This window comes from Ranitomeya imitator, chromosome 6 (genome assembly GCF_032444005.1).
Source record: "Ranitomeya imitator isolate aRanImi1 chromosome 6, aRanImi1.pri, whole genome shotgun sequence".
Lineage (NCBI taxonomy): Eukaryota > Metazoa > Chordata > Amphibia > Anura > Dendrobatidae > Ranitomeya > Ranitomeya imitator.
The window spans coordinates 380,158,232-380,172,922 of NC_091287.1; the positions used below are offsets into that span (position 1 = coordinate 380,158,232).

The window sequence follows — 14,691 nt, forward strand, 5'->3', positions numbered from 1 at the left end:
ATGGGGGAGTGCTGCCTTATTCTACAGGATCTGCCTATGGGGGGGAGTGCTGCCTTATATACAGGAATTGCCTATGGGGGGAGTGCTGCCTTATTCTACAGGATCTGCCTATGGGGGGAGTGCTGCCTTATTCTACAGGATCTGCCTATGTTGGAGTGCTGCCTTATTCTACAGGATCTGCCTATGGGGGGGAGTGCTGCCTTATATACAGGATCTGCCTATGGGGGGAGTGCTGCCTTATTCTACAGGATCTGCCTATGTTGGAGTGCTGTCTTATTCTACAGGATCTGCCTATGGGGGGTGCTGCCTTATTCTACAGGATCTGCCTATGGGGGGTGCTGCCTTATACTACAGAGTCTGCCTACGGGGGTGCTGCCTTGTGCTATGTTGAGGACTATCTGGCACATTATACTATATGGAGGTTATCTATGGGGCCATCATACAGTGTGGGGATTACAGTGTTGGAGCCATCAAACAGTTTGAAGGCTACTAAGGGGTCAGTATACTGTGTGGGTGGTACTATACAGTTAGGGGCATTATACTGTGTATAGGGGAGCTGTACGGGGGGAGACTCGGGACATTATTAAATCTAAAGTGACACTTATTGTAATAGAGGAACTCAGGGGCTATCAAAGGGGCACACAAAGGGCATTATTACTTTCTAGGGGGCAAAATGTGGGCTCTGTTTTCTAGGGCACTTGCACCCGGCATTACTTTATTATAGAGGGGTGCTTTAGAATTTAGAGGGTGCAGAGAACCACAGAGTAGGTGGAGTAACAGGGTCAAATACGGCAGCAGCGGCTCAGTATCGGGGTCTCAGGTGCAGTAATAGGGACACATACGGCAGCAGAGGCTCAGTACTGGGATATCAGGTGCAGTAATACGGTCACATACGGCAGCAGCGGCTCAGTATTGGGGTATCAGGTGCAGTAATAGGGTCACATACGGCAGCAGAGGCTCAGTATTGGGGTATCAGGTGCAGTAATACGGTCACATACGGCAGCAGCGGCTCAGTATTGGGGTATCAGGTGCAGTAATAGGGTCACATACGGCAGCAGAGGCTCAGTATTGGGGTATCAGGTGCAGTAATAGGGTCACATACGGCAGCAGCGGCTCAGTATTGGGGTATCAGGTGCAGTAATAGGGTCACATACGGCAGCAGCGGCTCAGTACTGGGATATCAGGTGCAGTAACAGGGACACATACCGCAGTAGCGGCTCAGTATTGGGATATCAGGTGCAATAATAGGGACACATATGGCAGCAGCGGCTCAGGATTGGGGTATCAGGTGCAGTAATAGGGTCACATACGACAGCAGCGGCTCAGTATTGGGGTATCAGGTGCAGTAATAGGGTCACATACGGCAGCAGCGGCTCAGTACTGGGATATCAGGTGCAGTAACAGGGACACATACCGCAGTAGCGGCTCAGTATTGGGATATCAGGTGCAATAATAGGGACACATATGCCAGTAGTGGCTCAGTATTGGGGTATCAGGGGCAGTAATAGGGACACATACGGCAGCAGGGGCTCAGTATTGGGCTATCAGCAGGATGAGGGGTTTGTGCAGGTTGGGAATAGATGGTGATGGGGCTGGAATGTGAGAAGTGAAACGTGTCTTTGTTGTTTTCTCTGCAGCCGAGTCGTTGCTGGAAGAAGTTGTCATGTCGGTCTGGGCCAGATGGAAAAGACGGGAAAAGTGACGACTCCATCAGAAAGAACGTCAGTGGTAAGTCACCATCTGTAACTGTGCTGTGATCTCTTATATGTTCTGTAGGGCTGGTATCTACCACTGACCATATGGCGGTAATATCCATGTTGGTCGTTATATAGAGATTATTTTCAGTAATAGCGCGGTCATCTGCTGAGGTTCTCCTCCACTATTAGGGGGCGTCACCGAGTTGTAATCAAGGTTACCTGGTTAGGGGACCACTCAGAAGCTTCGCCCCCCTACGCCTCTGCTGTAGATCGATAGATAACTACTACTATTATGTACTATATGAATTGGAAACACACAAATCATCATATCTGCGGGCAACCTGTGGAAATGTGTGTTCTGTAAAAGAACAACTTCACATTGGCATCTCCTCTATCACACAGGGAAGAGCAGCACAGCAGTTTACCAGGGCTCTCCTGTAGACATGATCACAGGGCTGAGATGTCAGACTCCCCTCCCCCTATACGCCCCTCCATTTATATAGCAGTGACTAGGAAGGAGCTCAGTCAGTGAGAGGAGACCAGCTCATCCCTGAGCACACAGGGAGGAATAGACTGTATGGATGGCTGTGAGTGATCTGCCCTGAGCCCTGGATATTGATTTCTCTCATCCAGGGGGCTGCACTGCTGGATTATCATCTACATGCTTGGATTGTAAAGTGTCCCCAGCTCAGTGACTGTGAGGGGCCATGGAGATCCCATGTCTATGTCTTGCAGCGCTCGTCTGTTTGCTCCCAGCGCTCATCGTGTCTGGTATGTCTGTGTATTCCTGGCTGATGCACTTGTGATACTTTGTTGTACATTACAAATATTGTTTGACTTTTCATATATGTATCCCAATATCTTGCTACATGTACCATGGCTCAGACAATACCGTCAGTGGTGCAGAAGACACTGGTGCTACTAGTGGTCATGATGATAATAATAATAATTTTTGTTTATATAGCGCCAACATATTCCGCAGCGCTTTACAATTAAGATAGATCAGGACAGGTTCTGATAAAGTGCACTATCTCACCATGTGGTTATCACAGTAATATCCAAAAATGTTCTTCCCATCTTATGACATTTTTTTATAAAGACCTTTTATCAGGGGGATTGCCATATTATTATCATCACACATAAAGTCTTACAGCTAGGTGATCATGTGAAGGTTTGTGTAGTCACAATTTTACTGGATAAATAATCTCAATTACTGGACTACAAGTTGCCCAGTTTCTGTGTGACCCCATTGTAGATGGGAACCTAAAGTTTCAACCTTGCTTCACCCGATCAATGTCATCTTTTTGTATCTATCTAAATTATCAGTGTATCTATCCGATTCACCAATATCTATATTGAAACCTCAATTTTGTGTTTGCATCTTTCTATCTAAAAACGAAGCCGCACTTTTCCAAACACTAAGGGCATGTTCACATGTGGCGATTTTGCTGCGTATTTTAACCAGTGTATTTGGTTTTTAAAATACGCAGCGTTTTACAGTACCAGCGTGATCAGTGTCATTACTGAAATCTCATGCGCACGCTTCATTTTTTCTGTACGTATTTTGAGTCCTGCTGCATTTTTTCCACAACACAGCTTGTCAATCCTTTCCGCGTTTTTGCAGAACTCTTCACCCACTGAAATGAATGCGTAATAAAAGGTAAGTAAAAATGCTGCAAAAACGCATGTAAAGATACTTTAAAAACACGCGTATTGCATGCACCATTTTTCCTGCAATGTGTGAACATACCTTGATGGGTACAAGGCCTCTATGGTTGTCACCAAACACCTCTATACACATAACAAACCAAAAATAGGGACAGCTTTCCAAAATGAAGTAACAAAAATGCAGACTTTACTTAGTATAAGCAGCAACATTTTGGTTCAAAGTAATGAAGGCTTTCTCAAGAAATTGATCTATCTCTGTTTTTATTTGGCTACAGATCTATCTATATTCTATTGTGTTGCAATGAGTAATCTAAAACGGAGCATCCATACATCCATATATGCCAGGTCCTAGAAGACATAATGGAGCAGAGAGATTTGGGAAGGAATACAGCACTGTAGAAGAGTATACCTAGGACAGATGATCAGAAATTATCCTTCCTTAGAATGACCTTTTCCAACCATTATTAGGTCATTGCTGCATCTGTTTTGGCTATTTCAGATTATCATGTTTGAAAGATGATCCGTCTCTCAGTGTTCTTAGTACATTCTACTTATAATAGATGATGCTAGTTTTATTAGGGCTTATTACTCATGATGTAGTCATTGGCCCAGGAAGGCAGCTTTGAAGTTGCATTTAGAACATTATTGTCGGTTAGTTGTTGACTTGAGCTGTATGCAATCATATCCAGGATTAATAGGGTGAAATGGTCTGCAGCTTTATAAAACGCAAACTAAAGCCATATAAAAGATAGATAGATATAGGATAGATAGATAGATAGATAGTTAGTTAGATAGATAGATAGATAGATAGATAGATAGATAGATAGATAGATAGATAGATAGATATGAGGTAGATAGATGGATGGATAGATAGATAGATACGGGATAGATAGATAGATAGATAGATAGATAGATAGATAGATAGATAGATAGATAGATAGATATGAGGTAGATACATATAGGATAGATAGATAGATAGATAGATAGATAGATAGATAGATAGATAGATAGATAGATAGATAGATAGATAGATATGAGGTAGATACATATAGGATAGATAGATAGATAGATAGATAGATAGATAGATAGATAGATAGATAGATAGATATGGGATAGATAGATAGATAGATAGATAGATAGATAGATAGATAGATATGAGATAGATAGATAGATAGATAGATAGATAGATATGGGATAGATAGATATGAGGTAGATACATATAGGATAGATAGATAGATAGATAGATAGATAGATAGATAGATAGATAGATAGATAGATAGATAGATAGATAGATAGATATGGGATAGATATAGATAGATAGATAGATAGATAGATAGATAGATAGATAGATAGATAGATAGATAGATAGATAGATAGATAGATATGGGATAGATACATATAGGATAGATAGATAGATAGATAGATAGATAGATAGATAGATAGATAGATAGATAGATAGATAGATAAGGGATACAGGGTCGGCTCCAGGTTTTTTGTGGGTCCTGGGCGAAAGAGTCTCAGGGGGCCCCTTTAACACATACCACAATTCATAATGCACAGTTAAATCAGAGAAATAAAGGTATAGTGGATTGCCAAAGATTTCACCTCTTACATTACATGAGTGATTGTAAATTCTTCAGTAGGTCAGAAACCGGAAAGTGTAGTCCTCCATACAGTATTATGGGCATCACATAATGCTACATGCAGAATAAAGTGCCCCATATATTGCTCCATACAGTATAATGAGCCCCAAATAATGGTCCATATAGTATAATGCAGTAAGCCTCACATAATGCTCCATACAGTATATGATGGGCTCCATGTAATGCTCCATATAGAATAGTTCCCATATAATGCTCCATATATAATTTGCCCCATATATGATTCTCCAGAGTATGATGGTCCCCATAGATAATGCTCCAAACATAAAAAAAAATTAAATACTCACCTATCATCGCTGGCTGCTGCTCTGCTCAGTCTCCTCACTATTGTCGTCTTCCAGTTCTCTGAACTATGACTGCTCAGGCAGAGGGCGCACATAGGCGACATCATCGCGCCCTCTGACCTGAACGTCACAGTCATTAAATGCAGCGGTGGAGCTGGGAGAGGTAAGTATCACAAGTGACGGGACCCTGATGAAGCGCAGGTGTCCCCGATGACGAGTTGCAAACCCGCCTGCTCAGGGCCCTGGCACTTCCCCGGCTACGGCGGGTGCTGACGCCGGCCCTGATTGGATAGATAGATATGAAGTAGATACGTATAGGATAGATAGATGGATAGATAGATAATAGATAGCGATGGATAGATAGATAAATAGATAGATAGATAAATAGTTAGATAGATATGAGATAGATAGATAGATAGATAGATAGATAGATAGATAGATAGATAGATGGGTGGATAGATGGATAGATAGATGTGGAATATATAGATCGATATGGGATAGATAGATAGATAGATAGATAGATAGATAGATAGATAGATAATAGATCGATCGATCGATAGATATAAGATAGATATGAAATAGAAACATATAGGATAGATAGATAGATAGATAGATAGATAGATAGATAGATAGATAGATAGATAGATAGAATATTGATGTAATGCAGAATTACCATGGCGTTAGTCCTTGTTCATGTTTGTCCACCCACTGGTCCTAGTAATATTTGCCTTTGATTATGGCTTTTCAGTTAACAATTAGTGATGAGTGAATATACTCGTTGCTCTGGTTTTCCTGAGCACGCTCGGGTGGTCTCCGAGTATTTGTGAGTGCTAGGAGATTTAGTTTTCCTTTCTGCAGCTGAATGATTTGCGGCTACTAGACAGCTTGATTACCTGTGGGAATTCCCTAGCAACCAGGCAACCCCCACATGTACTCAGGCTGGCTAGCAGCTGTAAATCATGCAGCTGCGTCAACAAAAACTAAATCTTCGAGCATTAACAAATACTTGGAGACCACCCGAGCGTGCTCTGGAAAACCCGAGCAACGAGTATACTCGCTCATCACTATTAACAATGTATTATATCAATGAATAAGTCATTAAATTCCATAAGTAAGCTATCCAGTAAACTGATCATTAGACTAGGAATTGCACACAAATCACCACTTGTAATATTTATACCAGAAGTAAATCAGAAAAGTGATCTACATGCAAACACTGCTAAGGTGAAGCAATAAGTTGATATCCAAAAAAACAATAATATATGACAATAATTTGCTTTGAAATATTGAAGATCTTATAAAAAGACAGCTTGTACATGTGAATGACATGTCTCTCTTTAGAATATTCTTAAAGAGACATTTACCTATACCCAGGTGATGAGTGTCTGATCACTGGGGGCCCCAACTGCACATCCACAGTGAGGAGTTCTATTCAAGGTCTGTGATACTGATGGATTAAAACTGTCAGATATTTTTATCAGCCCTATAGGCGGTAATGTTTACAGCCTTATTAGGTGGATAGGTGATAAATGTCAATTCGGGTAGAACCTCTTTAAAGGACTGATATCTAGTGCTTTGACTTACTAAGAAATATTTTCTCTTTTAGAGTTACCCTTAGACCCTCACATCAGTACATGGGGGACAAATATTAAAGCAGAAAGTCAGCAGCTAATTTGTGGAAAGGCTTTAAGTAAAAAGCCATTATGTACTAATATAATTCACATACAGGTGCTTCTTGCAAAATTAGAATATCATCAAAAAGTTAATTTATGTCAGTTCTTCAATACAAAAAGTGAAACTCATATATTACATGGAGTCATTAAAAACAGAGTGATCTATTTCAAGTTTTTATTTCTGTTAATGCTGATGATTATGGCTTACAGAAAAAAAAGTGTCAGACGAGTTTGCGAGCCAATCAAGCACAGTGATACTGTCATTTTTAAACCAGGTATTGGTACTTTTGGCTGTACAGGTGCAAAGTCCTGCTGGAGAATGACATTTCCATCTCCAAAAAGCTTGTCAGCAGAGGGAAGCATGAAGTGTTCTAAAATTTCCTGGTAGACGGACGGCTGCGCTGACTTTGGTCTTGATAAAACACAGTGGACCTACACCAGCAGATGACATGGCTCCCCAAACCATCACTGATTGTGGAAACTCCACACTAGACCTCAAGCAGCTTGGATTGTGGCCTCTCCACTCTTCCTCCAGACTCTGGGACCTTGATTTCAAATGACATGCAAAATTTACTTTCATCTGAAACAACACCTTGGACCACTGAGCAGTCCAGTTCTTATTCTCCTTGGCCCAGGTAAGATGCTTCTGGCGTTGTCTATTGGTCATGAGTGATTTGACACAAGGAATGCGACACTTGTAGCCCATGTCCTGGATATGTCTTTGTGTGATGGCTCTTGAAGCAATGACTCCAGCAGCAGTCCACTCCTTGTGAATCTCCCCCAAACTTTTGAATGACCTTTTCTTAATCGTTTCAAGGCTGCGGGTATCCTGGTTGCTTGTGCACATTTTTCTACCACGCTTTTACCTTCCACTCAACTTTCCTTTAATATGCTTGGATACAGTACTCTGTGAACAGCCAGCTTCTCTAGCAATGACCTTTTGTGGCTTACCCTCCTTGTGGAGTGTGTCAATGAATGCATTCTGGACATCTGTCAAGTCAGCAGTCTTCCCCATGATAATGGAGCCTACTGAAACAGACTAAGGGGACTTTTTAAAAGCTTAGGAAGCCTTTGCTGGTGTTTTTGGTTAGTTATTCTAATTTACTGAGATAATGACTTTGGATTTTTTATTGGCTGTCAGCCATAATCATCAACAGAAATAAACACTTGAAATAGATCACTCTGTTTGTAATGACTCTATATAATATGTGAGTTTCACATTTTGCATTGAAGAACTGAAATAAATTAACTTTTTGATGATATTCTAATTTTGTTAGAAGCACCTGTACATTTATGTACAACTTTCAGGAAGGTTAACAACTAAAAATATGTTTCATAGAGTAGATATCATGGGGGCAGACATTTTTCTAGACTTACTGTCACTAACCTTAATGGAGGAACAATTTGGTCAACCCTTCCTAAAATGACAGCGTCCAGGCACAAATAGATGTCATTCAACTATACAGTAAATAGAGATTATTGCAGAGCTAGAGTGATGCTTGTAATCTAAGGTCCTTGCCTCCTAGTATTATGCTTTCCAGTCGCCACCTTCATTTTTATCACTGCCACTCCCATCAGTCTTCAGCAGTTTGTGACCCGCTGGATCGCTTTAGTGTTTGCTTGAGTAATCCGGAAGTCACTACTCAATGTAAGTCTATGAGATCAGGAACAAGGCAAAAACGTGGCCCTCATAGACTTACACTGAGAGCTTTAGTTTTCACCATTACTTCCAGTCAGTCAGAAGTTGTGGTCACAATATGGCGGGGCAGGAGTGGCGAGGTACCGCGAAGAGCTGAAGACGGCATGTGGTGAATACAATATCAGATGGAGGGATCTTAAGTTAGTAGCACCACTCCAGCACTGAAATTAAACAAAAACACTGAAGTGGTGCTTTAAAGGCCCCCATACATAATAAACAGCTATCTCTCCTGACTAACCCATACACAGGAACACTCAACTTATCTGATCTCTCCTGTATTCTCTATGAGATGCCTCTAGCAGCGACTTATATCCAGGCAGATCAAAAGCATTGACTATTCCAGTCAACTATTCAATCAATGTATTTGGGAGTCTCACAGCTCTCCTCCAACAGATAATGTAGTGTTGGGGAAGATAAGGAACAAGCTTGTTAAATTTTTTCCACTCCTGATCCTTTTGTTCTTCTAAGAGACAGGGCACTGACAGAGGTGTCAATTAGAGGCTTAAGGTACCTTCACACATAACGATTTCATTAACGATATCGTTGCAACGTCACGCTTTTTGTGACGTAGCAACGATCCCGCTAACGATCTCGTTATGTGTGACAGCGACCAACGATCAGGCCCCTGCTGGGAGATCATTGGTCGTTGGGGAATGATCAGTACCTTTTTTTGGTCGCTGATCGCCCACTGTCATCGCTGGATCGGTGTGTGTGACGCCGATACAGCTATGTGTTCACTTGTAACCAGGGTAAATATCGGGTTACTAAGCGCAGGGCCACGCTTAGTAACCCGATATTTACCCTGGTTACCATTGTAAAAGTAAAAAAAAAAACAGTACATACTCACATTCTGATGTCTGTCACGTCCCCCCCGTCAGCTTTCCTGCACTGACTGTCAGCGCTGGCGGTAAAGCAGAGCACAGCGGTGACAGACATCGGAACATGAGAATGTAGTGTTTTTTTTTTTTACTTTTACAATGGTAACCAGGATAAATATCGGGTTACTAAGCGCGGCCCTGCACTTAGTAACCCGATGTTTACCCTGGTTACCCGGGGACTTCGGCATCGTTGAAGACAGTTTCAATGATGCCGAAGTCGTTCCCCTGATCGTTGGTCGCTGGAGAGAGCTGTCTGTGTGACAGCTCCCCAGTGATCACACAACGACTTACCAACGATCACGGCCAGGTCGTATCGCTGGTCGTGATCGTTGGTAAGTCGTTTAGTGTAACGGTACCTTTACTCCACTCTCCTTATGGAAAACACTTGCATGACCCGCTTTGCCAAGTGTTCATGTCTATGGGGGAGTCGGAAGAGATTGCGGTCGGTGGACAGTTATGTAGGGTCTTTGAGAAGGTTTATTGTCCCATTGATATCCTAGTTAGTATCTTCAGAGACTCTTTCCCAACCAGCTCACTGCTTAGTCTTTAGAAGACATTTGTGCCTGCATTTATCTATAGACGTATCGTATCATTTAGAAAGTAGACAACATCCAGGGTAGCTCTCAGAAATTCTCTCCACCTCACAATGTAATAGCACATTTTCATGATGTAAATACTGAGCTCACGATAGATTGATTGATGAAAAACTTGAGCATAATCCCCTCGCTTGCTGCATTAGTATTCCTTGGGTAAGAGCAGGCTTACAGACCCTTAATAATGTTTTCTTAGGAAACCCTGGGTTGAGCCGCAGCATTGCTCCCTTTGTCATTCCACAATAACTTGATTTCCCTCAGTGTTTAGTAGAGTGAAAGAAATTTTGTCTCAGTATCTTACAAAACAAGTCAAGCATTTCTCACATGAGTCTAAAGGTAAAGTTCCCTGTGACAGTTTGTTTGCAGGGTTTTCTTTGTAGTCATTGGGTTCAGTCAACACATATTTAGTAGTGTTTGAATGAAGAATATGATTTCAGAGCGAGCCATGAGAATTGCGGCTTGCCAGGAGCATGCTGTTTGACTTCACTTGTGCATTAATCCCGGCTGTTTATTCTCTGCTTTGTGATATCGAATCAATCTAGCAGGAACCTGCTTGCCAGAAACCGGTTCCAAATCTTTTTTTTCTGAACTTTGTGAAGTTTTCATCTGTGCATTTAGCTAATTCAGGTCTCACATTTTGTTTTTCTTTTACTCTGAAGAAAAGTTATTTTGAGAAACTATCCAGAAAGTTGTCTGAAAAAGATCAGATGTGCACTCGGGAACTATGTCAGATTTATAACCTAGTGATGTCTGCTGTCCCCTTGTTGTTCTCAGAAGAAGGCCAGATAAAAAAACGTGTTTTCAGAGAATTTTCATTTGTTCACACCCTTGTGATTTCTGTATACCATAATTTTACCTCTATACAAGTCACTAGTTCGACCACGCTTAGAATACTGTGTACAGCTCTGGTCTCCGGTGTATAAGAAAGACATAGCTGAACTAGAGCGGGTGCAGAGAAGAGCGACCAAGGTTATTAGAGGACTGGGGGGTCTGCAACATCAAGATAGGTTATTACACTTTGGGCTATTTAGTTTGGAAAAACAAAGGCTAAGGGGTGATCTTATTTTAATGTATAAATATATGAGGGGACAGTACAAAGACCTTTCTGATAATCTTTTTAATCATAGACCTTTGACAGGGTGATTCATTACTTAAATTTAAGAGGGGACTGGATACATTTCTGGAAAAGTATAATGTTACAGGATATATACACTAGATTCCTTGATAGGGCGTTGATCCAGGGAACTAGTCTGATTGCCGTATGTGGAGTCGGGAAGGAATTTTTTTCACCAATGTGGAGCTTATTCTTTGCCACATGGGTTGTTTTTGACTTCCTCTGGATCAACATGTTAGGGCATGTTAGGTTAGGCTATGGGTTGAACTAGATGGACTTAAAGTCTTCCTTCAACCTTAATAACTATATTACTATGTTACTAATATGGCAGCTTTTCTTCATGTTTGTGTGTAAGCTAAAAAACAAAAAAATTATATAAGTTTTTCATGATCAGCAATACACACTGTACTGCACTTGAGGACAATGCCTATAGACACATTGTGCATCTCCTGTTTTACACATTCTGCAGCTTAGAACTCTATGCTTTAAAAGGAATTTATAATTAGAAAATGTCTTTCTTTTATCTTTAACCATTTTTACATCATGTTCTGTATTTAACCCTTGTCAGGCTGCATAATTTTACAACCTTAACAGGCTGCATAGGTACAATTGTACCTTCACATATACCTCCACTGTGGGAAGACTTTACTTGGTTTCAGAAACTAAAGTTCATTCAGCTACAAATGTTATGCTGATATCTATTGTTCAGTGTTGTTACTGGTCACTTATGTTGCTGTCAATTAAGTTAATTCAAACTGGGAGTGGCTTCTACTTGTCTTCCTGCCTCCCTCCTCTCATTAGCCATTTTGCTGTTCATCTCATTGCTGTGAGCACACATTTCTAGGCTTGTGAAGTCTTCAATTTCTTGGAAACGAAGGTAGGAAAGTCTCACAGCATCTAACAGCCAGTTATACCTTTATTCTCATTATGTGGGGACAGAACAGTCAAATTGTCTTTCAGCCTGGACTTGGCTTACATATATTTTGTATGAAACTTATCACTATAGGTATAATTTTTATACGAAAAATGGATAATAATTAGTATCTACATATTGTTTTACGATGTTTTATTTATATTCAGCACAAAATACGAAGCCAAAATTCATCTAGCAAGTCATCATGAGTGATAGTAATGCTGGATCTAGTTTCCGCCATAATCCAAGAAAACGTGTTTGCAGGTTAGTATAATTTTGTGAAAAGCCAATAATGTAGTATTTCGGAAAATTATTTATTTTACATTTTTTCATATTTACAGATTTACGTCTGACGAAATAATGCGAATGCTAGAAGAATCTGATTCTGAGCATGAGGATGAACCATATGTTCCATCTGATGATGAAAACTATGTACCACAAGTGGATGTTACTGAAGAAGATTCAGACATTGAACAAGAAATGGTCATAGAGCATGAAAATGAATACGAATCAGACGAAAGTGTTGAGGATGATTCTGTGCCTCAAAGTGCAGGCGACATTTGGACTGCTAAGGATGAAACTCAATGGTGCAGTAATCCACTGCCAAATGCACAAACAAAATCTCGTAATGTCCTACGACAAAGAGGTGGCCCTGCAGCAATCAGCAACCTATATACAGCAAAAGAGCTATTCAAGTCCATCATGACTCCCGAGATGTGTGACATCATATTACGGGAAACGAATCGAAAGGCCAAGAGAGTTTGTGATGCTTACAACAACGAACTGGTACAACGTTTTCCTGATTCTTCCAAACGGCCACCACAAAAAACATTCAAGCAATTTACTGAAACTGAACTTCATGCATTTTTGGGCATACTGATTGCTGCTGGTGTGCACAGAGCCAACAAAGAGAATCTGGAGGAAATGTGGAATGTTGCTGCTCTGCCTCTTATACGTGCAGCCATGTCTCGTGACCGCTTCAAGATGATACTCAGATTTATCAGGTTTGACAACGAAAATACACGTGCAGAACGTGTGCAAACAGATAAAGCTGCACCAATACGGGACATCTGGACAATGCTGAACAGTAATCTGGAGAGAGCCTACAAGCCATATCATTGTATCACCGTCGACGAGCAATTATTTCCATTTAGAGGTCATACTAAATTTACCCAGTATATACCTTCAAAACCAGCTAAATATGGCATAAAGATTTTCTGGGCTTGTGACTCATCAAATGCCTACCCTTTACAAGGTCAGCTCTACACTGGGAAACCAACTGATGGTCCTCGACAAGTAAACATTGGAGAACGAACAGTATTGGACCTAGTGAGCTCGTATAAAGGCTCTGGAAGAAATGTCACCACCGATAACTTCTTTACAACCATGGAACTAGCTAAGGTATTGAACTCCTGGAACATGACACTAGTTGGTACAGTGAGAAAAAACAAAAGGTTCCTACCTAACAACATGCAGCCTGCCAAAGAAAGGCCTGTATACTCGACAAATTTTGCCTACAATCATGATGCAACAGTCTGTTCATATGTACCAAAGAAGAACAAATCAGTCGTGCTTCTATCATCTATGCACATGACGGGAGAAGTTGAAGAGACACTAGCAGCCAAGCCAGAGATAATAAAATACTACAACATAACAAAAGGTGGCGTTGATGTTATGGATAAAATGTTGGGAGAGTACACTGTGAAACGACGAACATCACGTTGGACTTTGGCATTTTTCTACAATATGATTGATGTCAGTGGGTTAGCATCCTACATCATCTACAGAGAACACAATCCAAGCTTCAGGGCAAAGGATCAACGAAGAAAGTTCCTGAAAGATCTCGCAAATCAGCTGTGTATGATTGCAATTGAAGATCGTAGTACAAACAAAATGATAATGAGAAACCATTTTCTTCGAGGTGCAGTAGAAATGGTGCTTGGACGATGCATTGTGGTAGCATCGCAGCCAGCAGCTGGCCCCAAAATACCTCATGGTAGTCGTGGACCCTCCCCTGTTGTTGGTAGTTGCTATGTCTGCAGAGACCTGAGGCGAAAACAACGCAAGACTAGAAAGTCTTGTGTGGTTTGTGTGAAACCCATTTGCGATGAACACTCTGTAGCAAAGCCAACATGCATTACTTGCAAAGAAAATCAATAAAAAAAAGTTTCTTACATTTTCTTTTATAATGTAAATGAACAGTTTTTTACTTGTTTATAATAGTTAAATAGCATTATCATTAAAAAAAAATTTATGCTTTTTCCCTTGCATTATCTTCATTCAAAATATATGAGGTACATTTGTACCTATGCAGCTTGTTATGGATGCAAAAAGATCTCGACCCCTTATCTCGGAAGCGGGTGGAGATATTTTATTGAAATTTGGCCAATATATTCTGGACCAAAAATGTAGAGATGTCACGAAATTTCAGCCCTCTACGTCTTTTCAAAAAAAAGTTATTGCAATTTTAAAACGGAATAGTTACAATTGTACCTATTCAGCCGGATAAGG

At 40.7% G+C, this 14,691-nt stretch overlaps 2 protein-coding genes across 2 annotated transcripts in view; both read left to right on the forward strand.

Annotated features, from left to right (window-relative positions):
- The first annotated feature begins 2,220 nt into the window (after positions 1 to 2,220).
- Positions 2,221 to 14,691, forward strand: part of APCDD1 (APC down-regulated 1) — a 115,116-nt gene continuing 102,645 nt past the window's right edge. Inside the window, exon 1 of the mRNA XM_069731042.1 lies at positions 2,221 to 2,468. Within this exon, the coding sequence (XP_069587143.1) occupies positions 2,405 to 2,468 (64 nt within the window). The 5' untranslated portion in view covers positions 2,221 to 2,404. The remainder of the gene's footprint in view (positions 2,469 to 14,691) is intronic.
- Positions 12,345 to 14,441, forward strand: LOC138641421 (piggyBac transposable element-derived protein 4-like). The gene is made up of 2 exons (XM_069728950.1): positions 12,345 to 12,444; positions 12,522 to 14,441. The coding sequence occupies exons 1-2, from the start codon at positions 12,386 to 12,388 to the stop codon at positions 14,338 to 14,340; spliced, it is 1,878 nt and encodes a 625-aa protein (XP_069585051.1). The 5' UTR covers positions 12,345 to 12,385; the 3' UTR covers positions 14,341 to 14,441.

Bases quoted from the DNA above. Each gene is read 5' to 3' on its own strand.
- LOC138641421 (XM_069728950.1), top strand. From the start codon at position 12,386: ATGAGTGATAGTAATGCTGGATCTAGTTTCCGCCATAATCCAAGAAAA. The intron at 12,445-12,521 runs GTTAGTATAATT...TCATATTTACAG, and splicing joins CCAAGAAAACGTGTTTGCAG to ATTTACGTCTGACGAAATAA.